This window comes from Athene noctua, chromosome 26, assembly GCF_965140245.1.
Source record: "Athene noctua chromosome 26, bAthNoc1.hap1.1, whole genome shotgun sequence".
Taxonomy (NCBI): Eukaryota; Metazoa; Chordata; class Aves; order Strigiformes; family Strigidae; genus Athene; species Athene noctua.
In genome coordinates this window covers 4,452,182-4,479,666 of record NC_134062.1, presented here as the reverse complement: position 1 = coordinate 4,479,666, position 27,485 = coordinate 4,452,182, and the positions used below count along the sequence as shown (strand labels likewise).

General features: G+C 45.8%; 1 protein-coding gene and 1 long non-coding RNA gene across 20 annotated transcripts in view; one reads left to right on the top strand and one right to left on the bottom strand.

The window, feature by feature from the left end:
- The window catches only part of GRAMD1B (GRAM domain containing 1B), a 94,697-nt gene that overhangs the window by 50,791 nt on the left and 16,421 nt on the right, over positions 1 to 27,485 (bottom strand). The window contains exon 1 of one of the 19 annotated variants that reach the window (XM_074927277.1): positions 15,211 to 15,230. The exons of 16 other annotated variants lie outside the window; for them this stretch is intronic. Coding sequence is in view for 1 of the 3 variants with exons in the window: in XM_074927270.1 (XP_074783371.1) it covers positions 7,265 to 7,287 (23 nt within the window). In the remaining 2 variants the exon portion in view is untranslated. Of the gene's footprint in view, positions 1 to 6,765; positions 7,101 to 7,264; positions 7,413 to 15,210; positions 15,231 to 27,485 lie in introns of those variants that run through there. 2 more of the 19 variants (XM_074927270.1, XM_074927275.1) reach the window with 2 other exon arrangements.
- LOC141970741 (uncharacterized) lies at positions 7,618 to 13,403 on the top strand. The gene is made up of 3 exons (XR_012635219.1): positions 7,618 to 7,887; positions 10,920 to 11,032; positions 12,780 to 13,403. It is a non-coding gene; the product is annotated as an uncharacterized LOC141970741 (long non-coding RNA).

The window sequence follows — 27,485 nt, the reverse complement described above, 5'->3', positions numbered from 1 at the left end:
TTCTTCCAAACCTGGTATTCCAAGTGGTTTGAAAATGATTCAAAATATGTACCCCAAATATATATCTCCCCTTCCCACAAAAAAAAAGCCCCAAACCAACAAATTCCTCCTTCTCTGCTCCTTTGCCACATGTAAAGGCTGTGACACTGTCAAATGAGAATGGCAGCATTTTACATCTTGTGTTAGTTGAAAAAAAGCAGAGCATCTACCCCCAGATCACTTGGCTGTGACCACAGAGCACCACAGAGAGCATTCTGTGAAGGAAAAATTATTACAGAGAATAAACCACTGGAAAATATAAAGTGTAATCAACAGCACAGACCTAAAGCTGGCCAAATGGAAAACTTCAGTAAAGGAGAAGCTCAGAGAACATTCCACCATATTGTAACTGGCTTGTGGCTCTGCAAGAGCATACAGAAATCACAGAAGGAAAAGAAAAGCTTCTGATTTACAGGCAGCATTTGTTCTGGTCTCTCTATTTCCTGAACTTAGATATTTTGTACTTGCCTACTATTAATGTCATTATATCTCAATTTATATAATTTACTTCCACCAGAGTCAAAATACCGACATTAGAAGTTACCATTCATAGTATCAATTACAATAATAAGGCAGTCTGCCATTAAGATGCACTTTCCCACCAGGACTGAAATCAGAGGCACGTGAGGGAAGACGCAAGCACAAACACAGGAGCTGCTTAATCAACCAAAGGAACACCACTAACTAGTTTAGAAGAGAGAGCAAAGAGTCATCCCATTCCCAAAGGGAAGTGCAGTTGGCAAATGCAATTAAGCAAAAGAGATCTTGACCAGGACACAGCAAGTCTTGCACAATGTGCCACAAGAGCTTCCATGTCAACATTTAGCTCTTTCAGAGCCAAATGGCTCTTTCTGAGCAGAACAGCCCTGATCGAGCAGAAATTTTAAGTATGTGAGTGTTTCCATTTAGTTCAACAGAACTATTAACGCACGCAGGGTAAATCACACGCACACAAACTGTGAAGGCTGCTCAACATACCCCCTCCGGCACGTGTTACACCAAGCATCACACTGCCTCAGCGAGAGGGAGCACAAGGGGAGAAGGAAGAGATGAACGGTACAACTGCAGACTGGGAAACCAGGGCAGAGGCACGACCACGACAGAGCCGGGCAATGGCAGATCCAGGCATAAAGGTGCCCTCTCGTGACTTCCAGCTCCGACAGCCAGGACCCTGCTGCTCAGCTGAAGGGACCAAACAGCTAAACAGCACCCAACAGTCTCAGCTCCACACTTCGGCTTTGAGAGAGAATAGCAGCATCGGCTAAATTTTATCTACGGCCTCTTCTTGACTGAATTTGCCTCTTATCATGCTTTTTCCTCCTGCACACACGAGGAAAAGACTCTCTGGAGGAGCCTCTCTGCAGCCCCATACATCTCACTGCAAGGCCCTGAACAAGCAACAGCTGCAAAATTCCAGAACGGTCCTGAGCAGTTTGCCCTTCACTTGACATTTGTGAGGCTGCTGGAGGACTAGAGAAAGAGCAAGGTGATTTTTACCATCTGATAAGCAGAAAAGCCAATTTCAGAGCAAAACAAATGATTAGGATTCAATTAGCCAAAATGCTCTGCAGCCCAAGGAGAGATCTGAAGGAGAGATTCTGGGTGTTGGCAGCAAACTCCCCCGAGCACAGCATCTTCATGGCATAAGTCAACTCTTCTGTCTGGTTGCCTCAGAGAGGTTTCCATAAGCACATATATATGAGAGAATAAAGAGATGGATGTTTATCCAATTTGAAATCCAAAATTGAGGCCAAAAAGCACACCAGATACCAAACAAAAAACACTAAAGGGGCACTTTTCCCAGTCTATCATCCCATAGGGCTACAGCAAACCAAATCTCAGATCAAGGGCTTCACAATGACAGTCAGTTTTAGTTCAAATACACTCCTTCCACCGTAATTTTATATATATATATATATTTTTTTTTTTACTAAAATAGTCACTTCACTTGTACTTTATACCATATTACCACTGAAGGTATTAATTCAGTGTAGCAGTGTGCAGTCCAGGAGAAAAACTGGTAATGAGCTGATCTTGGTTCTATTTCTGGCTCACTTAGTGACTATAAGCACAGTCTGGCCAAGCAAATTGCATGGAAGATTTTTTCCTTGACATTAGTGCACTTGGATTAGGCTCCTAACTGCTTACTATCACTTCCCACTACTGAAAAGCCCAGATAAATTAGCACAAAATCTGCTACTAACCACTTCACTGTACTACAAAACCATTTACAAATCTCCCAATATTGCTCAAAGTTGTTCTCCGGGTTACCCTACACAACACCATAATGTTTCTTCCTGTTGAAAGAAAAAGAATAGAAACAGTACTTTATGGATAGAGGTTCAGTCAAAATGTTCAGAATATTCTGGATGCAAGGAGAGACGAGTGACCTATTAATATGGTTTCCTCTTCCTACCACATCGACAGCAAACGGGAACGTTCTGATTCCTAAAATCCATCTGCAGAATTTATAAGGAGCGAAAGCCTCTTCTTTCCAAAATGCTAGAACCATATTTATATGTATGTGGGTCATCTTTGATGGTTTTTAGCGAAGGATTATCAGCACCTATTTCTTCCTTTCGAATAAAAAGCACAAAGAAGAAAGATGTAGACGCAGAAAAATCAATAAGAACAGAGGAGGAAAGAACACCGAAACATAACATTTTAACCCGTAACGTGAAGGTCGAACAGCACAATATGCACAACAGCACAATTATGTAACTTCTACGGAACTATTTTGCCAGCCTTCCCTAAAAAAGTGAGGAAGAATTGATTTGGAAATTCATCTTCCATTCGCAACGTAATAGAACGAAGTTCATTTCCGCTGCACGCAGCAGGTCTTTAAGTCTCTGCAGTATTGATACGAAATTGAAAGCGATTTAAATGGCTTCATCGTTTCCCTATGTAATTAAGGAGGCAAGAATCCCAAACACCCACGTATGTCACCTTTCTGTATTACAGCAAGTACTAATTCTCTACAACTGAGGGCAGCACGCGTTCCTCCTGTCCCTTTTTCACTAAGCTGTTATTTTCGACTTCAGAGTAGTCGCAGGACTAGACTGTAAGGACAGAGCTATGTAGGACTAGTGTGATAGCTCATGAACCCCCTCCCTCCCCTCGTAGATACTTGTGGCCCTGAGACACTGACACATCAGTTGAAAAGGGGTGTCCTTAGCCTGGTCGAGGTACAAAGAAGCCCTGAAGTCGCAGCCTTGTAAGGCACGCATAACTGAAACTGCCTAATGTTAATCTTCACTGCTCCCTGACATCAAACAACTTCTAATTTTAGCTCTGCTGTTCTGTAACCCTACCTAGTTCCCATCCCACCCCCACAACTATATAATAGATCCTTCCTTCAGATAAGTAGGGTGTTGGAACATTGAGAGTTTTTTCCTCACCCACAGGCACTAGCAGAAAAATGAATTGCAGATTTATTTTTAGGTAGAGCCTTTGGCCCTTATTTTCTCTGTAGGTTCCATATAGCGAGTTCTATGGCTCAGAACTATTCCAATCATCAAATCAGCACAAGCGATGCAGAAAGAACCACAGAAGAAGGAAAATGAGATGCACGGAGTTTTGCTCAGTATCCCGTTTATAGGACATCAAGTTCAGCTACCGGCTTACGTTAGTCCCTGCAGGACTCTTCGATTCTCATTTTCCGCAAGAGATCCAAATTAGTATCCTTCTATGCTGGATTAGGAGCTCCGCAAAACTCCTAGCAGGGAGGAATGCTAACAGCAAGCAGCACTGCCCAAGATTTGAGGGGAGGGAAAGCCCTGCTGTTGCAGTTCCTGCCTTTCTGAAATTTAAAGCTCAGGGCCTGGCTCATGATAGTCCCTGAGGATCTATGAGATAACGGTGATGTAAGACTGGAAGCAAAAGTTCTCTCTCACAACGCCGTGTCAAAACAGAAAGACGTACGCAACGGTATTAAAATATTACACTGTGACATGAAGGTGACCTATTAAACCAAGATACTAGGCCCCGACGAGACAAATACATGTTGTCACATGATAATAACAACGTGCTAGGGGACTGCAGTATCATTTCTGATACCAGGATGTCGTACCACAACAGGATGCTGCTGCACTGGTACATCAGGACATTGCATCACGATACGCTACAGTCACGTTTTGATGTCACAGAGCCATGATGGTTACACCTCAGGGTTCTGCTGTGCTGCAGCGTACGGTGACCACCTAATGACTCCACGGTGTGCAGCTAGGCTCTGATATGGTACCAGATGGTGATGAGATCATTTTAGGCAGAATTAGGTGGCGTGCTGCAAAAACGCATGACATCGTATTAGAGAGCAGCACGTTGTCTTGTGCCAAAACAAGCTCACAGTGAGACTCCGAGGTGGCCAGAGGTTCCCTGATAAAACACATTATGTTATTTCGTGCAATCCGACAGCACGAAATGAACGGGCAGTCTAAAAACAGGCAAGAGCGAGCCCTCTTCCGAACGGTCAGAGCGGGCTGCTCCTGCTGACAGCATTTGTCCCTGTGCTACTGCCCTTCCTGGTACAGAAAGAAATCATGTGTCTTTCGGAGAAGGGCTCCATAAGGAAATCTGCATTAACCCCGGCAGTGCCATCTAGAACTGGAGTCACCACAGCAAGGACCAAAAGATCTGTCTGTACGCCACGCACCTGGCGGGGTTGTTTCCTCAGACAAATACTAACCCTGTAAAGCCATTTCACTGCCAATACTGGAGGCTGTGCGACCCAGTAAAGTACTCTAACCAAGTCTCACAGACAGCAAAGAGCAGGGAACTCTGTATTCTATAATTAGCTCTGTACTCCTCTAGAACCGTGCCAATCGGTCCCACAGTGACAAACGCATACCCAAGTGAAACAGGACTTGAAATAACATCCTTAACTCACTCTTCTGTGCCTAGATACTGCTGCACACTCAAATAAATAAACCTGCCTACAAACATCCTAGAGGGTGAACACAGTAACTACCGCAAAGATCCAAACCACTGTATACAGTTTTATTAAGTAAAGGGAGCATTCAGAATATTTGACTTTGTTTCTCTTTGGGATTCAGAGGAAGATGAAGGGGGGATGCTGAAGTGGTAGCCCAAGCAGGGCTTGGTTAGCACCCTTCAGGGGTTTCCAGGAGGGCCAGAGGAACTGAACAGCCCGTTATTTACCGCTCTCCTCACCACGACACCCCCCCCCAGCACAGCACGGTGCCCCTTGGCCCCTGAGACGGAGAAAACTCAGAGGGAAGAGCGTCACCTACTGAAACAGCACTGGCATTTCATCCGGCAATCCTGTCCCCCATCCAGCTCCTGAATCTACCACCCTCCCTTGCCTGGCTCTGAAGTCTGACAAAATTAACAGCCCAGCTTCAACTTTAATTTGCTATAAATGCTGTGACAGAAGTGGGTATGCAAAAGCTCTCCAATTACCACGATTAACAAAAACGTCCCGTGTTGCTCAGGGATAGGTACGGAAATGAATGCAGTGAGGTGCCATGTTATTGCAGATACACACGATCCCAGCATTTATAACACACGCCTTGCTCTCCTGGTAGTACGCTAAGCTATTATGCAACTCATCAGCCCAACTGCATACCACGAAAAGCAACAAATCAGTGCAAGAGTTGGGCTTTACTTAAAAAAAAAAAAAAAGAGAGATGAAAAAAAAAATTGTGTAATATTTCCAAATGCTAATAGCTATCTCATTTGTACAGTCCATGTTACACACAGGCATGTACACATAGCAAGATTTCAAAGGCTCTCAGTGCAATTAAATAAAAGACAAAACTACAGAAATTAGAAAAAGAGATGACCTATTGAGTCATCCCTGGCTCTAGTCCGTCCCCTGGGGCCCAGTACAAGATGCTTCCTAGTGCTATGCTGTAGCGCTTTTATTTTTTTCACACAGAAAAAAATATAAAAATAATACAACAAATGCAAAATCACTTCTCTGTTTTCTCACACTTTACAGGCAAGAATCTCAAAGTAATAAATTCATGCTGATGCAAAACAGCACACTTGAGAGGGAGGCTGTTATTTCTGTGATTACTTCCTTTTTCATTACAGAGAAAAAGGATTAAGAAAAAGAAACAGGCCTTCACATTGCTCTTGTCATCCACTTTGCAATTTCAATCCAAATTACAAAGTCACATTCCACTATTAACTATGGAACCGTTCCCATCTGATAAAGTTCTGATTAAATCCATTTCATCACAATAATTCAAAGACTATTTATTCCAGCTAAGTAATTTTGACATACTAGAGATTTAAAGTAGTTTCGATATACTCATTTTATATAAATTTTTGTTGGCCAAGTTTACATTAAATACATCTATAATTGCATCTGTGTATATTACGTTATGTATTTACTTATGCATATCAAACTTGACGAACAAAAATATTTACGTGCAAATATTTTAGATACACCCACAGCTTTGTTGACCGACTCTCACCCACACAACGTTTTCTTTCACTGCCCGCTTGTCCAAACCTGGAGAGTTTTCCCCCAGAACCCCCAGGAACGACCAAAGGATGGATAAGCGCTTTGGTACCTTCCAGGAAGCCGTGAGTCCCCCCGACTCCCAACTCTAACACCTTATTACAGGAACATGCCGACAAGGTGCACCCCCAAAAGCAGCTCTTTAAAGGACAGGAGGAGCGGGAGCCATTCCCTGCACATCGGACTCAAAACGTTTTCTGCACCTTTCTTCGGAAAAAAAAATAAAATAAAAAAAATACCCATGTTTATATTCTCTGTGTGCAAACAGATGCCGAGTCCAGACGCTCAGGTGTGCGGGTGCTGCGTGCGGGCCCACACGGATGCAAATTCATGCACAACCATCGCGAAAGCCGGGAAGAGGAGGAGGAGGAGGAGGAGGAGGGGTGGCGGCAGCAGGGAGGAAGATGCAGCCAGCCCGGAGGGAGGCTCACGGCACCGCGGTCCTGATGCAGAGCTACCCGGACAGGAACGGCCCGGCGCCGCATCCATCCCCGGTGACTCGCCCGGCGGCTCCCGGCCAGCCGCTGGCGCCGGTAGCCCGCGGGGGTGCCCCCGGGGGGGGGCTGCAGCGGCCCCAGCTTTGCAGCGCAGGCACCGGCCAACTTAGCGGAGCGCATCCCCGTCCCCCGCCGCCGCGGGGCTGGGAAGGAGGAAGATTTCGGGAAAAGAGAGAGGGGAGGGAGGGGGGTTGTGTGTGTGTCACGGCCTCGCCCCCCCCCCCCCCCCCCCCCCGCTTACCAGGCGAGCTTGAACCCTTTCATTAGTACAGTCGCGATAATCCGATGCCCGCGTCCTTGTCTGCCCACCGACAGCTCCAGAGGTCCCAGGACATATTGGAGGGGACGCGGCCGCCGAGCGTCCCCCGGGGAGCGCCGAGCGCGGTGCAGAGCCCCCCCCACCCCCCCGGGCTCCCCGCGCTACCACCGCCGAGGGCTGAGCCGCCCCGCTGGCTGCTGAGCATGTGCGGCGCCGGCAGGACAGCGCGCCATGGCCTCCGGGCCTGCCCCCCGCACCGCGCCGCGCCGCGCCGCACCGCCCCGCGGAGGCGGCCCCCGGGCCCCCCCACCCCACCCCGCAGCTCCCTGCCGCAAGCAGCCGGGAAAAAGGGGGGCTCCCAACTCCTCCCGGCCCGGCCCTGCAGGGCTGGGGCTGGGCCAGGGCCCCCCCCAAGGCTCCCCGGAGCGCGGGGGGGGATGAACGCACCGCGCCAATAACGCTGAGTAACAACCGCGGCGGGAGGCGCGGGATGGAAACGGGAATTTTAAGGAATGCAAGAGCCCAGCTCCTGCCCTGGCCCTGACGCAGGGGCTCGGTGAGGATGTGCTGCTGCTGCCGCGCACCCAGACACAACAGAGGAGTCGGTAAGATGCGAGCCCAGACCTCCCCCCCCCCCCCCCCCCCCGTAATAAAGATCCTCTGCAGGGCTGAGCTCGACCGAAAGTTTCCTTCTAAAGGGGGGTGCAGGGAAGCCGGAGAGGGACCCTTGGATCGGGGGGTGTAAGAAGAGGGCAAAGGATGATGGTGTTAAACTGACAGAGGGGAGATTTAAAATAGATCTGAGGAATAAATTCTTCCCTGTGAGGGTGGTGAGGCCCTGGCACAGGTTGCCCAGAGAAGCTGTAGTTGCCCCCCCCCCAAAAAAAAAAAAGGGTTCAAGGTGAGGCTGGACAGGGCTTTGGGCAACCTGGGCTCATGGAAATTCCCTGCCCATGGCAGGGGGGTGCAGGGAGATGGTCTTTAAAGTCCCTTCCAGGCCAAACTAGTCCATGATTCTACAAAAAGGGGGAAGAAGCACGAGTCACTGCATCACCCCCCTCATCTCCTGCACTACACTACACTTCTCCTGGAAATTCTTCTCTATGTTGCAGGATCTAAACACAGCCTACTACTGCTCCACTGCCCAGGCACACGAATCAAGAGGGAAGGTAGCAGTATATTTCAAATAACCTGTAGCTGAACTACTGCTTAGTAAAGGATCATCTAAAATAATTCTAAAAGCGAAGCTTGGTAGGATCCAATGGTGAACACGGAGTCTCACTGCATACAGAGAACTCTGAGCATCTTTGTTCTTGGGACAGAAACAGAGTAGTGCTTATGAACCCTCCAGGAACTCAGCAATGGCAGCGCTATAGAGAAGAGACAGGAGTCACATCTATGGAAAAAAAATATATTCTACCAGCTTGAAGAGGGGTTTTTTTTGCTATTTGTCATTCTTTTGCACCCAATCTCACAGTCCACACATCCTGACACACACTCCTGTCCCAATAACAGCAGCTGATGTCTTTGAGGGGAATGATACAGGTCAAGATTTTTTGTAAAATCATCACCTCCATTCTGTCCACCTCTCACTGGACAAGGGCATGCTGAGGGCACTAGTTCAAAGTCTGTTCTGGTTTAGAAAGCTGACTGAAATTTGTCCTTATTGCCTGACAAAACATTGAGACTGTGATACCCGCATCACCTTTGGGAAATAACCAACTGGTGCTTCTCTACTTTCATATTTTGCTTAATAAAGGCACTAACTCTTTTTTTCTGATTCTCCCAAATCCTGAACAGATGGACAGAAGCAAAGTTCCCCTTCTGAATTCAGCAGAAAGTCACTGCCACAGGGCTTTGGTCATATCAGGGCACGTGAAAGGGAACAGGATCATGGCTGTGGGGCTGAAGTTTCTGACACTGTGCAAAGTAACACTGAAGTTGGGGAGTTGAGTCGCAAAGGGAAAACTCAGCTTAGTGCTAAGTCCCTCCAAACAGCTTTCCACACACTTGTCACATGTTGCACTCTTTGCTTCATTATTAAATACCATCACGCTTGGGGCAGCAGCTGCAGAAGGAAGCAACTAATGTGAAACTGGATCCTGTGTAGAACTGACCTCCACTCCCTTTAGGAAGGAAAGGGATGGACAATACCCTGCAGGAGCACCCCATGCTAGGCGAGAGATTTGAAACACCTGCTTTGAGACTCGTTTCCAACATGAACTTTGCAACATGCCTTTTTATTTCCAGACAAAAAGCATTAACTTCACCATAAAGCTGGGCACACACCTTTCCACATGACAATGTGAGACATGCATTCAAATCTCACTCCATATAGTCACACATTCAGCCCTTAGGTCCAACCTATATTGGATGCCTGGCTTGGACTCAGCTTTTCTCCGTGAGATGCTTCGCATCTGTAGCCTGCAGGTTGTCAAGGAGGGAAGCAAATCACATTGCTGTAAAATGGGTCAGGAGACCTGCAAGCTTGGCAAATCTGGGACAGACTAATGCTGCAGAGTCACATGTTTAGAAATCAAAGCTCAGGCAAGAAAGGTATTAAGAGATAAGCAATCACGTACTTTTTTTCTAAATAACATGAGTTTTAGGAAATTATCAAAGGCGATAGACCCCTTAGAAGAAGAAAGGGTCTGTTTAAGCATCCGGCCAGCAGGCACAGGCACCTCTGCTACAGTCCAGCTGGGATCTGCTCTCTGAAATCCTCACAGCAGGAGCCTCGGTGAAGAGTCTGTGGGTCACCCACCAGCTTCAGTGAACCCCAAGCAGGTGACCCCACTGTCATTTACAGTCTCAATTCCACATTCACTTGACTGGCCTTTTTGTGTCAGCTAATGCTACATGGGCAAGCCCTTTCTTTTTTTCTCCATGCTTTGCCCATAACCACTCCAGGGGGAAAAAAAAAAAAGATATTAACTTTTAAATAAGGTAACAAAAGAACATATGTAGATATCTAAGAGATAGGCTACGCACAGCCACCCTGTCCACCTCCGCAGCGCTAAGAATACTTAGAAGTCACACGCAAGTTGAATTCCAGATAAATTATCTACCTACTCCATCCCAAGCATCCATCCCACAAAACAGGAAAATGGGGAAGTAGAAAAAAGTACAGTCAGAACTGTGGCTTGAGAAATCCAAACCCACTTCTGGCTCTGCTACAAACCTCTTTTTTAAAAATGGGTAAACCCTGTAATCCATGTCTCTTCACTCACCCGTGTACCTACAGGTGGTAAGGAAACATTATATGGTTGTAATAAGCATCAGTGATACATCGGTTTGGATTGAATAAGTGTCAATATAAGCAACAAATAATCTTTGATGATCATGTTTTCAAGGTAACAGCTTTCCCAAGCCATTGTTATTTTGGTAATAATTATTTTTCCATATAAATAGTAAAAAGTAGCAAAAACAGTAATAAAAACCATAAACATTGGTTTTCCTTTTAGTCTGTTTTCATGATTCATAAAGACAAGTATGATAGTTGAAAACAGAGAAAGATTTCTGAGAGCAGGTGTCGTCTTGGCCAACATTAGTCACAAAATCCTGAAAACACCCCAACAATTTCTCCTTCATGCCTCTCCTCCCTTGCCTAACCAAAAATCTCCAAATTCCACACCAGCTGTGAAGGATACGGAGGTGCCCTTCCCTTCTGCTGCGAGAGGCAATAGCCCCAAAGCACAAAGGCTGAACTAAAGCACCAGGATCATCAACCAAGTTCAGAATGCCTGCAAGGTCTGTAACGCACCTCTCACCAGCCACCGTCCGTCCTCCCTCACGCACACACCTCTCTGTACGGGATGCTGCAGTGGGGGCTCTCACAGCCCTCTGACTGCCACCTCTGTGCCCAGATCAAAACGGCATCTTTTGCCTCTTCCCAAACACGACGCTTCTCTCTACACCTGCTCCTACTTCCTTCTCCTCTCCTTTACTTGTGTACTTTATATGCCTCCTCCATCAGCTATTTCATAACATTCTTCTGACTGCCTTCACATCTTTCAGCGCTGTGTTCTGTTCTCGGTTCCCTTTCAGATCTCAGTCATCAGATCACCTTTCACCCCCGTCTCTCAACCCAACGTTTTTTTCATAATTTCTTCCCATACCAATCTTTCTTCAGAGTACCATATGTGTATTTGCACCAACCACCACCCTTCGTACAGGATGTCAGATCAGATGTCCATAATTTGCCCCTCTAGCTATAAAATCTAGTCAAAGAATTTTATTGCAATAGCATTTTGATTGTGAAAGGGACCTCCTTCTTTAATTGCAAAATATTAGGTACATCACTTGCTAAGCAAAAACAATAAGTAACGAGACAAGTTTATAAGGTGTACATTGTCCTGCCTCATCCTCCGTCCCTCCCCCGAGGCAAAATTCTTATAAACTTCAAAAAGGATTAAACAAGATAAATTGGATCCTGGCCTACTGCCAGTAACATTTTGAGTCCTTCTGGTCCAGAGCAAGAATACCATGAATGGAGCCTCCCTTGTGGCTTCTGGTTGCTTCCACCATCAGTCAGGATGAGGAAGTCAAACAGCACACACAATCACTAAAAACAGCAACAAAGTAAAAACCGTGCAGAACTTTCTCAAGCTGAAGAAAGACTTGGAGATTACGAGCAGCAGAAAAAAAAAAAAAAGAGTTAGAAAAAAAGACCGGATGTTTTCCTGACCTGTAACTATAAACTGCCAAGGCCACTTGAGTTTAAAAAAAGTTAGGGTTGTAATACACAAAACCAGAGTTCCTTTTTTTCTGACCTCCAACTTAGATGAAAGGAATACTGAACAGTACTGTCCAGATGAGACAGTGCTTTACATGCCCTCTGCACAGGCAAGAACAAAGTGACGGGCAGTAACGAATTCACTCGTGGTGCACTCTCACATTCTGGTCAGGTGGCAAGAAACAGGCAATTCTACACGGTGTTCCACCACCTCCCTGGTCAGGGCCTGGATGAAAGCTGGAAGCACAGAGACAACTACAGAAGTGAAAAGTCATACAACAGTATTTAATATTTAACACTATTTCATTTACATACCAGCGATCTTGCATTGCCCTGTTGTCCTTTTCCTCTTACATATACTTCTCCAAGCAATCTCAGCCTGAGCAAGTGCTATCTAATAACAGCCAAGGAAATAGTCTCTAAGCAAAAGCTCTGCATTACTGTAAACAGGCATTTTCTCTGCCTTCACTCATCTTTCCTTTTACAGTTTATAAGAGGAACACATTTCCTTCAAGATGGAACAAGTAAACTGGGGGCTTAAATATCTACCACCACGCTAAAAGGTCTGAAGACTTCTCATCTATGTACTTGCAGTACAGAGAACAAGAACCTTTCAGTGTCAGGAGAATGAAAGGCAGCTCACTGATTTATGTTCCTCATTTCCACTAGTTGATTACCTGGAAAGTGATTCATGCTTTCCCAGGAAACATTCTAGCTTCATATTGGCCTGACTTTTTTTTTTTTTCTCTCTCTCTCTAACAGGTTAACTACTTTTACTCTTGGCACTCAGCAAGGAACAGGGACCAAACCAATCGCAGCTCCTACTTTTAGCAGGGCACCATGTAAGCAAAGCTGTGAGGTGACACAGGACCGTGTCTCGATACCAAAGCAGGGTGCCCTGTAGCCTACAAGGGACAGACAGTTTTCTGATTCCACAAACAGTACTGACAAGCCTCCAGATGAGAGTGGATGACTGATTACCCTAGGATTAAAACCCTAAGTAGTAAAAGCTACACTCCTCTCTATTTTTAATGCACTAAATACAGGACTGTTCTTTGGCAAGTCAGGAAATGCCAATTCTTGAGATACCCTGAAAAGTGCCCCAGCAGAAAAGGAAGCAACAGTGCAACACAATGGAGAGCAGCCATGGAAATAAGTCACATCCTGATCTTACATCCCATGGCCGCTTTTGGCATCACCTCAGGCTGAGAAAATAAATCTGTTAAATCTTCTCCAGAGGTCTTCGCTAGTTCTTTGCCAGGCTAACCCCAACAGAAATTAAGCAAAATGAAGAGCATCCCTTGGAGGCTCCATGCCAACCATAACAGGGATAACTGACCCCAATTCAGGAAAGGAAACAGACCATTCAGGATCAATTTGGATTCCAAAGAACAGGGAACTAGACATCAGCACTTGCCATGGTGTAAGTCTAAATAAATCTCTATACATTCAAGTAATATTTGCATCAACTTATTTCCAATATGTATCTGTTTCAGAAGGTTCAAGCTAGAATCAGTTTTTCCCTCAAGATTTTCAGGAAAAGATAATTAGGTTTTCAGTACATTCACACCAAGATGGTGCTTTAACACTGTAGATCACACTTTCCTTTAATTAAAACCAAGAAACTATAAAAACAGGTGGAGCCAAAAAGAATTTTGAAGTGACTTTCTTGGTTTTATGCTTGAAAACGTCTGGTTTTCAACACAGAAAAGCTAGAGTCCCCCAAAATGCCACAACAGCTGTAACTGGAGTGTCCTTTCCCATCCGCTCCAATGCCCCTGGCCCTTCAGCATTCCTAGGAGTAATTTCTTTCAAGCACTACAGCTGTAACTGGGTTTTTGCAGTGACAAGCAGTTGAAGCTTGAGCAAACATGACAGGGAGGATGACTTCACCTTTATGAAGCAACATTTATCCAGAAGTACTTCATACAATTTATTGACAGACACTAAAAACTCAAAACTTGCCCTGACATAAAGGCCAGTGCCAGGGTGAAACAGGGCAGCTGCTCAGTGTCACCCAGGCTTCTGGGAAACATTGTTGAAAAGTATATTTAGCCGAAACAAATGTGAAAAGGAAAAAACTCCAGCTCAACTCTAGCTGAGACCTAAGAATAAACCCAACAAACAGCACCACAGGGTGTTTGTTAGCCATGGGCTCTACCCTCCAGGTAGAAGTTACCTCCTGGAACAACCTGACCCATCACCACGCTAGAGCAGCCGGTTCAGCCCAAGCTCAAAAGCAGGAGTTTTATCACTACTAATGCCATTTCCCCCTCTTTCCAAGCTACAGCTCTTTCAACCACGCTTAATTTCAGATCCTGCTGAGATAAAAGCACAGGATCCATTCTGCAGACACGTTTGCTGCACTTTAACCTTGTTCTGATGGCAAGGGAAGTCACACCGGCAGCAGGCTGGTGCTAGAAAGCAAACCGTTTGCTACAAAGACTTAATCAGTGGTTCCTGCCACAAGACAAACTACTCGATGGTGAGAGTCTTGTGCTTCGCAGGTCTCACCGAACGGTGCCGAAGCACAATATACACCTCCCATTTCTACCTCACAAGCCCATCTCCATCCATCCAGCTCCATTCCCTCAGATTTCCAGTCTGCCAGCCCACAGGAAAGCAGAACCTACAACCTGGTAAAAGCGAGCAGTCCAGGCAGAGAAACCTCATAGAAAAGGGCGGATGCATCTATAAGCTCGAATTACTTTCTCCTTCAGCACTCCCCCGAGATCCTTTCCAAAAAAAAAAAAAAAAAAAAAAAAAAAAAAAAAAGCTGCCAAAAGGCATTTCTACTCACACAGCAGTCCCCGGGAGTGGGAAACCTGCCCCTAAAGCACCCTCTAGTGTCCCTCTCACACAGCAGCATCCCAGCTCCCTCAGCTTCACGGACAGACTGCCACTGACAGCAATGCAGACTCCCCTATTTCCATCCCACCCCCCCGACCTTCACCCCACAGCATCAAACATTTCAAGATTTTTCCCAGTTCTAACAGACAAGCAACATATAGAAACTATGGCCACACAATGTAACTTCCTCCCAGACCCCAAAACCCACCATCAACCCCAGCACTAGCATCAGTCCCAGCATCAGGAAAAAGGGTCAGGAGAAAGTAAAAAGGTTGAGACAAAGTAAGAAGTTGCCAAGCGAAACCACTTACGCACAGTGAGGCCGGCAGCATTTCCATCCTACCTTTGCTGTCGCCATATCAGACGTCTCCATGTTTTCTGCTTGGCCTATCAGTAAACAAGAGCATCGAAGGAGAAGGGAGGGGAGAGAAAGGGAAAGTCAAAAGAGGATGAAGACAAGACAAACAACTTGACAGGAGGAGGAGAACAATAAGAAGGTCACTTAAGAGCTAGTCCCAAGTTTCCCCTCCTGCCCCCAGAGACGGGCAGAAAAAGCATCTCTGGCAGATGGACCCAGTTTAGATCCTTGACTGGAGTCTGGCACAAGACCTGAGTCATTGCCACCACCCCACCCCCCAACTCCTCCCCCCCCCCCCCCGCCACCACCCAAAGGTCCAGCAGGATGCTGAGGAACAGAGAGGACCCTCCTCCCAGCTTCCTCTGGAAGTCTGAGCTTCTGCGGGGAGCAGAGAAGCAGCCCATCTCCTGGATGTGCTGCTCCTTCCTCCTCTGGCGCTCTGGGAAGGGAGAGCAACACAACCACCCCCCAAAACGGGTACTTTAGGAATCAAGAGAAAGGAAGAAAGCAAGTGGGTTCTGGGCAGTGCACAAGTAAAGGAGGAGTGATCAGAAAGGAGGAGGTGGAAATAGGGAGGGAAGAGGCAAGCTTCTGAAAGGACAAAGAGTGAAAGGGGTCAGCCAGATGGGTAGGGAAGCAACAGTGCAAAATAATCATACCAGAGACAAATCATTTAAAGAGAGAGAGATTCACACGTGCAGAGAAAAATACAAGGTAGAGGCTAGTCATCTGCACCCTACTGAGAACACTCACCTCAGAGTAACCCTCAGAAGTGACTGGGCCTAAACTAGGAACACTTTGGTGCACGCTCTCAGCTCAGACTAAAAAATATCAAATCATCATCTAAGGTAAAATTTGTCCCAGCATCAAGAAGCATCCGTAGCTGCCGGGGCCCTGCCTGGCTGAGGCCAGCCCGGATTGGCGGAGCAGAGTGACTTCACGCCGCCCCATTCATCACTCAGCTTCTCCCTCCCCGGTCCTGCAGGCTCCTCCTGGCCTACTTTACTACAGTAAATCAGTCTGGAGCCTATTAGCCAGCCTAGGAACCGTTGTACGCAACTCCTCAGCGCGCTCCGGCACTGGCAAACCAGACAGACATGAGCAATCCTGGCTGGGAGGGAGGTAGAAAAAACACTGCAGAGCTCAGTCAAATTAAGAGCCTCTGAGGGCTGGAAACATCACTGCTTGAAAGTGCTTATTCATACAACAGTGCAGCACGCTGTGCTCAGGCACACAGCAGGCACCGCAGTATAGTACACAAAGACCAGGGGCACTGGCAAATAATTTACAACACACTGAACAGTTTATACACACTGAAGGGCAGCTATGTACTCTCTGCAAAACCACACTACTATTCCCTCGTGCACAGGCATGCACACCCACCCACACCCCCCCCCCCAGAGCAGACCCACGGGGTTTTATGAAGTATTTTGCTGTCTTGCCATTAGTATGCACTGGGATATACAGATAGATATATATATATCGGATGTCACTGGTATGCTGATGTGCAGTGTAAACGGTAAAGAGGGCCCAGCAGTCCACAGACAGACAACAACAGTCGGCACTCAAACCACCTCTAGAGAGGGCCATCACCCTGCAGCACCCAGAGAACGCTGTCTCGGCGTACAGGAACGGTGTACCTCTGGTATGCATTGCTGTAGTCCTGTGGTCACCTGCTCATCCAACTCGAGGCTGGCACATTTCACCTTTTTACCCTGCATATTCAAACACACCAATCTCCTGCTTATCAGGGACAAAGCCTCCCTTATGAACCGAGATATATTTTTTCCATCTCCATCACCATACCTGACCCACTGTCACATAGGAAAGACACCACCCCATCACCTGAGTTACACTCACTAGGATGAGGATTGTCATCCCTGCTGCACACTAGATGGATTTCCAAATGCCTCCTCTGCTGTAACACCGATGACAGCAGTCCAAACTGTAACCCTAAGACACCCAGTGCAGACAGAGACCCAAACAGCCAATGCCCACACTGTGCACCATTTACTCCAGCCCCCCTTATGGAGCCACTGAAGTCCCTTAATGGCAGTCTACTCACTCCTTTTGTAGCATTTTGCTACAAGTATTCACAACAGCATGGGTGAAAAAAAAAAAAAAAAAACAGCCTCATGAAGGACCTTCAGCAAATCCTAAGCTAGAGAACCAGTAAAGTCTGAGTTTGCAGCTCGAAAAAAAGTTTAATTTCCATGTTGCAGTCTCTTTACAGGCAGAGGCTCTCTGTAGTTCCAGCAGCATGCAATAGCTCATGAACTTCAGAGCAAACAGGAAACATCTCCTGAGGAAGCCCGCTTTTCGGAAGGCAACAACCCACTAGACGCTTGAGGTCTGGGTAAGAATTCGAGTCTCTATAAATAGCTACAGGAATAGTCATGTTAGCTCAGGGTTTGAGCTCGTAACTGCCTCCACATAGACCTTGCAAATTAGAGAACACTGTTTATTATAAGCACTAACTGCAAGTTTCACCAGCCCTTCAAATAGCCACACCTTACAATTAAGGATTCTCTATATAGATACTACTGCCCATCATTACAGTTCTAGCTTCACACTAACCAGAGCAGACTCACCTCACGGTAACAAAAATTTACTGATTCAAGTACCCACCGTGGTGGAAACATGGGACTTAGAAGGCTCAGATTAGTTCACTAAAAAAGGTGTGTGACCTGCAGGCACCGAATGCAGCATGCTACCTGTGAGACACCACTGCAGCTACCGTTTGCTTCTCCCATATGGCAAGAAAGGAGAGTCCGCAGGAGTTGGGGGAGCGGTAAAACAAACCTGTTTTGTTTTCCCTTCGCTCTTAAGGGAAGCGAAACACGCATGCAAAACAAAACCTGTTAGTAACAGAGCTAGTGGAGGGAAAACTCGAAGCAAATCAGGAAATGTTATGGGGAGAGAGAAAGAACTGCTATGAAGAATGCCAGAATGTAAGGAAGAAATAGTTTAACTGTTATGCACCTTAGTGTACAGGAGGTACAGATCCCCAGGAAAATGTGCCAGATGGATAAACTGAATCCTTCCTGAAGTCAGCAGTGTTCTGCAGCTCTACAGCCTCTGCTGTCAGAAAAAAAAAAAAAAAAAAAAAAAAAAAAAAAAAAGCAGCATATGCAATCACAGCATCTGCAAGCTAGGGCACACATCCATTTCTCTGGGAAAAAGAACAATCTCAGAAGGGACTCCCTTCTTTGCTGCATCAGCTGGGAAGTCACGTGAGACTTCATTTCCAGAAAGAAAATATGCATTTCACACTCTTGGCATCATGGGAGCTGTAGTCACACTGGAGAGAACAGAGAGCGCCTGTAATCCGTTTCAAGCTTTGCGAATGCAGCGTTTTGTCACGGCACGCAAGTCAGAACTTCGGGTCTTGGAAAGGGAGGACAAGGTAGAACAGCATCACAGCAGAAGAGCGGTACCTTCCGCTACCCTAGAAGAAGAAAATGGAGAGAAGCTCCCCTCCATCAAGAAGTGAAGAAAAATAATTCCCTGTAGAGACTCGGGAAGAACACGGCTATTGTGTAAGAAGGAAGAGGGTATCAGGAGGGTGGAGACACTGGGATGATTCAGATTGCTACTGTGTCTTTCTTGAGCAATTTATAACAAAAGAGGGCTGCTGCTCTCACACAGTCCTTTGGCTCTTTTTCCCCTCATTGTCTTGCATGTTTGAACTCTTAACCTTCCATTTGCTTAAGATGGTGCAATAACCCCTCCCACCCCAGAAAAGACTCATATTCACTCTGAAAAGGTGGCAGGCTAACAGAATAATTCATGACTCATGGCATGGTTCATAGAGAAATTCCTCCTTGATGTGAATTCATCGGGAAATGAAAAGCCATCTTTAATTTCTACCTTCCTTCGCAAATAACTTGCAGCCACCAGTGAAGAGGCAGTAAGACTTAGATTATCTTGGGCAGAAATATTATGGCCTAATCATCTCCCTTTTCATTTAGATCAAGATATTCTGAACTCACAGCATGAAATAAGTCACGTCCTGCCACAGCCCAATACCTTAACAGAACAAGATTTTCACTCAGGATAATGCCAAGTATCCAGTCTCTCAAAAAATCAGAGTAAAGTGCCGAACAACCAAGACACTTTGGACTCTTTGTAAAAGTCTTTCAAGTACATCAATCTTTATATGGAGTCCAAAAACCTTCAGTCTTTGGGGTGGCACTGTCAAAGGGATAATCCATAGACACACACAGGTAGCACACCAGAGAAACAAAAGCCTTCTGTGCCCATCTGGAGCCGTGGGGTGTCTAATGCAATATCCTATCCTGGGCAAAAAACTAACCTCATGTGTCAGATAAATGGGTGAAAACTTGTAGCAAGAACATACACCACAATATTTTGTCTTTAAGCATAAAAACCCTAGAGAAATGACTGCAAGCTCATGAAAAGAAGACAGAGGTCCCGAATCCTTCATGTCTGAAGCCTGAGACAGAAGGAAGTAGCTGAAGTAGGGTCTCAAGACCCAGATGTTAAACACAAGCTTCCAGTTTGCAGAGAGGCACTTCAGATGAGCAGCTTTCATCATCTGATTTCAGATCATTTCAATCATCAGATTTCCCTCCCACAGCACAAGTCACTCCCTACCTCTTGCACATTCAAGGGGTCTTACAGTAGCAGTGGTGTCATCATCAAGGTAGAACAAAGGACTGTAGGCTGCAGATAGGAATACAATACAGAGTACACCTGTTTTCCTACAGTGTCACATACCACAAAGCTGCATGCCATTGGGGAACCCAGAATAAAGATTCCTAGTTCGACAGAACTGATGAATGGCAGGTACTGCACAAAGCAACAGCCTGCTCCAGCTCAAATAAAGACTGAGCACCTACATGTCTAAGCTTGAAGCAGATAATCTTTTTCAGAGTAGAAAAGTAACAAAATCTTACAATGCTGGAAACCATTAGACCCGCATCCCTCAAACAGGGCGATATTACATATGGCCTGCCATGTAAACAAGAGGAAGGGGGTTGGGAGGGAGAGCACATAACATACTACAACCTAAGATTTGGGACAGGGTGCTTAAGAGGGAAGGGAAAACAAGCAGCAGAGAAGGTTTAAGGAAAAATATTAGGTCAAACTTGCAGGATAACAGTGGGAAAAAGCAGAGGGACTCAAGGACAGACCTTGGCCAGTACCGTTACAATGCCTGACCTTGTTACGATGCATGACGCGGTGGGGAGACGCATGCTGCCATCTTATCACTGAAAGGCACAACAAATACTCTGCAAAGGCCAAGAAAAATGGATGGGAAGAAAAACAAGGAAAGAGGAAAAGGAAAAGAAGAAATGCAGAGGTCAGTGAGCACTCACACAGTTACAGTCATCTGCAGAAATGGGGAAGTCTGTCCAAGTGCCAGCGTGCTCCCCAGCAATCTGAGGAAGAGTCACTTCAGCAGCAAGGGAGTAAAACGCTGTTGAACTGAAAGAGGATAGAATCCCAGCTTGTTTACACACGCGGAGTAGTTTTGGGGAAAAAGCGGCACAGAGCAGTGACCTCAGAATCCACCGTGGAAAGATGTGATGCCACCACCACGATAGTTCTAGGACGGCTGTTAGGATATTATTGTAGTCACTGCTGTTTGGCCCCAGAGGGAAGGAGCAGTGACTAGGCTGATGAGAAGGCAGAGCTATGGAGAGATCTCCAAAGAGCTTGGTCTGCGCAAGAGGCACTGGTCTCCTTTCTCTGCTCTCAGATTTCTTCCATCACAGGCAATTCAATTTTAAAGGTACAGCCGCCTTGAAGTCTCTGCCAGATATGCTGTTACTATGGGATAAGATGCAAAACCCTGAGAAAATTAAGAACACTATTAAAACAAAAAGAATTTGAGGTTAATAATTACCAGAATGAAATTCTCAAGGCCAGAACTAACTACCAGTTCTCTTGAACTAGACCGTGCGTTGCCAGGTGAAAACACAACTTTTCCCAAGTCTCCTGAAACAAGGGAGAAAAACTGGCTTGGGCATCAACACCACCACCAGTTTTCTTCTTGCTGAAAAGCATGGGGGATTAGCTCAGAAGGAAGCCAGGGTACAGCTTGCAGAGGTCCATAAAAGGATGTTCCAAGCCCATCTCACCCATCACAAGGAACTTTTTCTGCCAGGACTCTCTGATCCACTGGTAAATGGAGTAGCCCGAGGAGCTCAGTCTGAGCTACCAGGTCACCACAGGGGACCCTGTACGCTTCCTGCTTGATGATTAAGGTGCCCCCCCCTTCTCTCACCAAGAAATCAGAACCAATTAACACTTCTTCCCAGGGATACAGATGAGCTCTTATTGCGTCCAATGCTCTGCTAAACAGAGTTCGAATCTCAGGGTGGAGGGAAGGTATAGCAAAAGAGACAGGTAGAATACAAAAGTTCCAGGGAACTCTTTGTAAGGTTATGTAACATTTAACTACCTCTTACATTAAGTAGTTATTCTTTGTGCACTGCGTTTCCAAACAGCATCTTACTTCCTATGGTCATGGAATGCAGCAAGAATTAAGTACGTACTTACCATCACCACGTAATTCCCCTCCTCCCCACCCCACGTTGTTTAATTTGTATTACAACTCATTTTGAATGCTCGGTATTTCCCTATTTAGACAGCCAACTATAACGTCTAAAGATGCACATATTTTCCAAGGTAGCCATTGCAAATACTTGCATACACCAAAGAAACATAGCCCTAAAAGCACGGAAGAGGCCACGATAAAGTGTTTATGTGTTGACTGTAAAGTTAGGAAAAAGCCGATTTGTTCAGGGACTCACACTGAGAGCAATCTGTACAACAGAGAGCAGATCTCTTCTAGAGTAGGAGTATGTTTCACTAAGCAAATCCAAAATAACTTGAATTCTCAGTTCAGAAGAGTGCCCTTAGGTTTTGGGGAGAATTTCTCTGTCCTTACAGAAAAGTAAGAAATATCCTGCATGGAGCAGCTGCCTTTCAGAAACAGCTGATGGCTGCACTGTAAACAAGGGCCGGTAAAGGTCTCTGTAAGGGCAGAAGCACGCACGTTCAAGCTGAAAAAAGCTATTCCCAGATCCCCTTCCACCAGTCGTAGAACCTGCCAGAGTCTCAGGGGAAGCTGAGGCAGCATCACGGGTCAACAGCACTTTCTCCTCCAGCTGCAGTCTGAAGCTTTGGCAGAACCATCAGCCTCCCTCCACGTTCAGCTTCCCTAAGCAAACAGCTAGAAAACCAGGGCCATGAAAAATGATGCCAACTCCAATGTAGACATATACTATAGTCCCAGATTCTCAACAAACTGAGGTAGTAGAATTAAGAAAATGCTGAAAAAAAATATCTTCGGTTTCTGCCCTTTAACACATGCCCGTCCCGTCTATCAATTTATTGGCTCAACAAGTGGGTTTTAACTTGCTTATCCCTGCAACACTTCACCTCACCTCGTCGCCTGAGCATTTATCTTCTTCTCTATGTCTACTACATGCCAAACAAGTCACTACAAGTTAGGAGACTTCGCATCATCTCCAGGATTGTTAGGTAAAACTTGAAAGCTTTGAGCTCTTGTTAATTAACAATTGAAGCAGATTAAAGCTCTAGCAGCTCAAGCGGCTGCTACCTTGAGACACCCTTCTCACCCCACTGTTTGGAATTACAAGCCCCTGTACTAATGACGGCAAAAGAGATGCTAGGTACTCCTTACAGACACCACCAGCAGCACCTCAATCGGGTGACTTGAATAGCCAACAGCAGTAGCACAAGCTGAGATGCTGTCCCCTCTTCAGCTGGAATGCCCATTTGGCATCACATTTTAGTCTTTGCTTTTTGTTAAGTGGATGCAGAAGCCTCATTTCCACCTCCCACAGAGTATTCTGAAGAGGGAAAAGTCCCTTTCAAACTGGCTTTCTGGCTCCAAAGGCCACAGAGAAGCTAAAGGACAAATTCTATTAGCTGCATTCTCCCATACTATTTGTCTTCCCTATCGTCTGTTTGCTTAGATTTACAGTTTGGGCACTGTGCAACTATGATCACCTTTTGCTTCCACTTAAATAGCACACCAGGTCCCAGACTATGACAAGGGATCCTAAGCATTGCTATATGCAAATAATATTAACAAAAGATTTCAGTAACACATGACAAACTAGATTTACAGCTATTCTATCTGAGGGGCAAAAGACGAAGAGACCTGGTTAAAGCCTGGAAAAGAAACACAGAACTCCAGAATGATATTTTGAGATGTACTTTTTCAGCATTTGCCCAGCTGTTTCCCAAACATCCCCCTTCCCTTCACAAGGAAAAGAGATTAGAAAAAGCAGACCTGAAGAGCTGTACACAGTCCCATCACATTTTATCACCACCTTTGTTTTACCGAACTGTCTTAATCAGTCACACCCCATACGATGGAAGCAAGGAACAATATACTTACAGATCTTTTCTTTGCAGTCACATTCACCACATGACTCACAGGTACATCTTGGGCTCATGACATCTCAGTTAAAATGTTCCCAGCATGAGGAAAGGTGGGTTTCTCTGACAGGCAGACAAAGAGGTACTGCCTACATGGTGCTTTTTTTTTTTTTTTTGAGGAAACCCTGCACCAGTTTCTAGCATCAGTTTGTTTCTACAAGCGTTATCAAGAAGAGGACAGATCACTGGTGCAGTTAAGATTCCCAGACCCTTCAAGTTTGGGCACACGCAATAAAACTGTAAGGACAGTTATAGCCCCTAGATGTGTCCCAGGCCACCCCCCAGCTTTAAAAGGCATCCCCATCAAAAGGGATGTGTTCTACACCTGGGGAAACTCTGGCCTAGACATTTGAAGTCCGCAATACAGGTTCAATAGCAGTCACTCCCTGCATCATTGCATAAAACTGGCCACACACTGACATAATTCATCATTAGACTCCCCAGAAAAACCCTCTCTTCTCTGCATTTTGAAACCTCCTAGCTCTGGCCTCAAGAGGTTGCAATCAGTTAAGTTCTCTGAGAATCTCCAGTGGCCGATTTTATAGTAGGATTGATGTTTTAGTGCTGAAACAGAAGCCCACAGTAGTCTTGTCTGTCTTTATTGACCTTGCCATTCATTTGGTCAACAATTGGACTGTTTTCAGACTATCTCAAGAGGCCCTAAAACAGGCTTAAAGCCAACACTTACCCCCCCAGAACACCCTCCTTGCCCACATTTGGTACAAAACGGAAGGAAACACAAGCAGAACAAATCTGAATTAGTCTTCTGAACAACCAGCCTTGCTCTCAACAGCCAGTTGGCATCTCACAGCAATAGCTGCTTAAAGTCCTGGGGAGAAGATGCGAGCAGAAAAACACAGCTGGAAGATCAAGACTTTCTGCACCACAGGCACTGCCTGACTGCAGCGCTCATTGGTAGAGGTGGGTTAGCAACCCCTGGGTACTTGTAAACAGATTAGCTGCAGCAGGAAACCCGGTCCAAGGACCACAGGGAAACACCTTGGATTAGCTCACACTGAGCTACAGGTACCAGGATGCTCTCCAGCATCCAGTTGGAAGCCTCACCCCCTCAGACTTGCTGTTAGCAACCCAGGGAAGGCTCCGAGGCACAGGGAATGCCTTGCTGCAAGGGGAGACCGTGCAAACTGCTCGGCAGCTGACAGCATACTGCACAAAAAAGCCTGTGACAAGGGCCAAGGAGGCTTACATACAGAACTGGAGATACACGGAAGGGGACGGTTAATTATAACACATCCCAGCCTCCCACCCCCTTCTCTGCTGTTTCTTCACATGCTTGTCAAGACAGCTGCCATAATATTTTGAGAATCAGAGTGCTCCCAGAGGATACAGAGCTAATGGGGTGACCATTACTTCAGGTCTGCAAGTAAAGTGCAGTTACACAACAAACTTCTGCTCCTGGGAACAGGAAGGAAGGGTAAGGAGTCTGCCCAGCGTCTCAGATAAGAGAGGGACATTAAACGCCTCTTCACCTCCTCCTCATGTTCCTGAGCATCACGAGCTAGTGACGCAGCCCTGTGAGGTCTGTCAGACCTCCCCTGCAGACAGTGATACACAAGGCACGCTGGGGTTTATCTAATCTTAACTAACGCTGGTCCACTAGAGACAGAACTGATCAGGAAATGGTGAAGCAAGATCCAAATCCTAGTTTGTCCTGCTGTTACAGCTAGCATAAGATTGCGCCTTTTCCTGCAAAGTTACATCACTGATCTGTATGGTCTCACACTACAAGCTCTGTCTCAGCTAACTGTTTTTAGAAGGGAAATAGGAAGGTGTCATTTTGCCATGACAGCTTGAGACTGGGCCAAATTTTATAATTTATTTCTTTTTAGTGATGGTGGGGATTCACACAATCTACTTATCGTCTGCACAAAAACTATCCACGATACCAATGCAGCTGTCTCACGAGTGGTAACCAGCTAATGCCCAGAGGTATGATATTTGACTACATTGCTATAGATAGAATAAAATTACCCTGTTCTCAAGTTTGCTCTGAACTCTTCAAAGCTCCAGGCTCCCATTCACTGAGCAACCACCACTGAGTGCAGGAAAAGGCACGAGAAAGTTGATTAATCCTGTCAGGTCTCCTCCTTGTCTCTGGCCCCAGCAAGACAAACAGAGGAGAGGTATCTGTCTTTCCATACCCCTCACAGTCACAGAGGAGAGAACAACAGGAACTATCCCCCCCCTTGCTTCCAAGTGCTCTCAATTCAGTCTCCTTAAAATAAAAGGAGAAGAGACTGAAAGTGTAGCACAATTTTGCTGAATCAAATCCAATACTGACTTTCTACAAAAAGAACAGCCTTACCTCCACTGACAGCAGAACAGAGGCATACTCCGCAGTTAACAACAGCCCATCTTCAAGAAAAAAAACAATGTTGGCATACGGGGAACAGAGAGCGGGTGGCATTTCCTTTCACAGTAACTGCTGTAGTAGCCGACAGTAGCCAACCTGGCAACCCAAGTGGAAGAGCTGATCTTAAACTGCTCTTATCTTCTACAGCAAGGAATCAATGCTGGGGCTTGGGAAGCAGCAGGATCCAGAAGGTAAGAAGGGAAAAAGGATACTAGCTCTGAATCTAAATATTAACCACCTTTCCTATGTGACAAAGTGAGACTTGTGCCATTCTGGTTAAACTTTCTATTTAAGTCCAACTGACTTGGAGTTTGGAGCTAGATCCAAATCCAAACTCACTGTAGATTTATTGCAAAAGCATGAGGGTTCTGGTCTGGGAGCTCATTACCCTCTAAAGCTCCACAACAAGATCTTTAGCACCACTTTTGAAAACCTCCATAAAGCTGATGCAGCAGCACCCGTATGTGATGAATAAAAGCTACTCAAAGGGTCGTAATAGTAGTCAAGCCTCCCTACCAAGGACTCAAAATTCAGGCATCCCTTAGAGCTAGCACTGTTGGAAAGAATAGTTCAGCTAGTCTTCCCAAATTTTACACTCACACTAGGAAAAGGCAGCTGGCTTCTACTTAATCATCACCTTTAAAACAGCATCCATGCACTCTTACTCCTTTTCTCCTTAATAACGCAGGAGGCCTGCACCGTGCCACATAGCTGGCTGGCACGGTGAGCTATTGCACGCTGTTCCTTGCAGAATCACCACATCCAGACACACAAACAAGGGTCTCTGTTAGCCCCCACCCTCCCCTTTCAAGAACAGGCCATGTTTTGCTTTCAGTTCTCACCTCTTCAGCTGCCCCAAGCAATGGAAAAAACCTTCCCCTCTCCCCGAAGCTGCAGAGGTAGCAATCTTTGCTGTGCCTCCACTTGCAGGAACAGGCACAGTACGTTAGTGGCAACTTTTGTACCAAGGGGAAAGGGACACAGGCTAGGAAGATGCCGCATAAGCAAGCCCTGGGTACATTGATAAAGTACGGAATTTTTCCTGACCTCTCACACATACCCCAAGGATGTCATTTTGGCACATTTTCAAAGCCTGACCTCTTTTCTGATCTTTACACAAGTTCCTGAGAATACAAGCAGCCAACAGAATTTCTTAAACTTATCTGTATCTTAAGCTGTTCCTTAATTTCCTTGCAAGCTCTCTATTGTGAGTTGCGATCTATTATTTGGGAAATCCCTTATTAGCCTACACAAAGGAAAAACCAGCCCTGCAGCCCTGGAACCAGCCAAATAAGGTACCGCACAACGTAAGGGACTAATTAAGCTTCAGCCAAGATACAGGACTCAGGTATCTTAAAATTAATTGCTCTTCCCACTTCCTCCATTTTGATATGATCTCTAATGTAAATAATTTTTATTAATTTTTAATGTAAATAATTTTTGT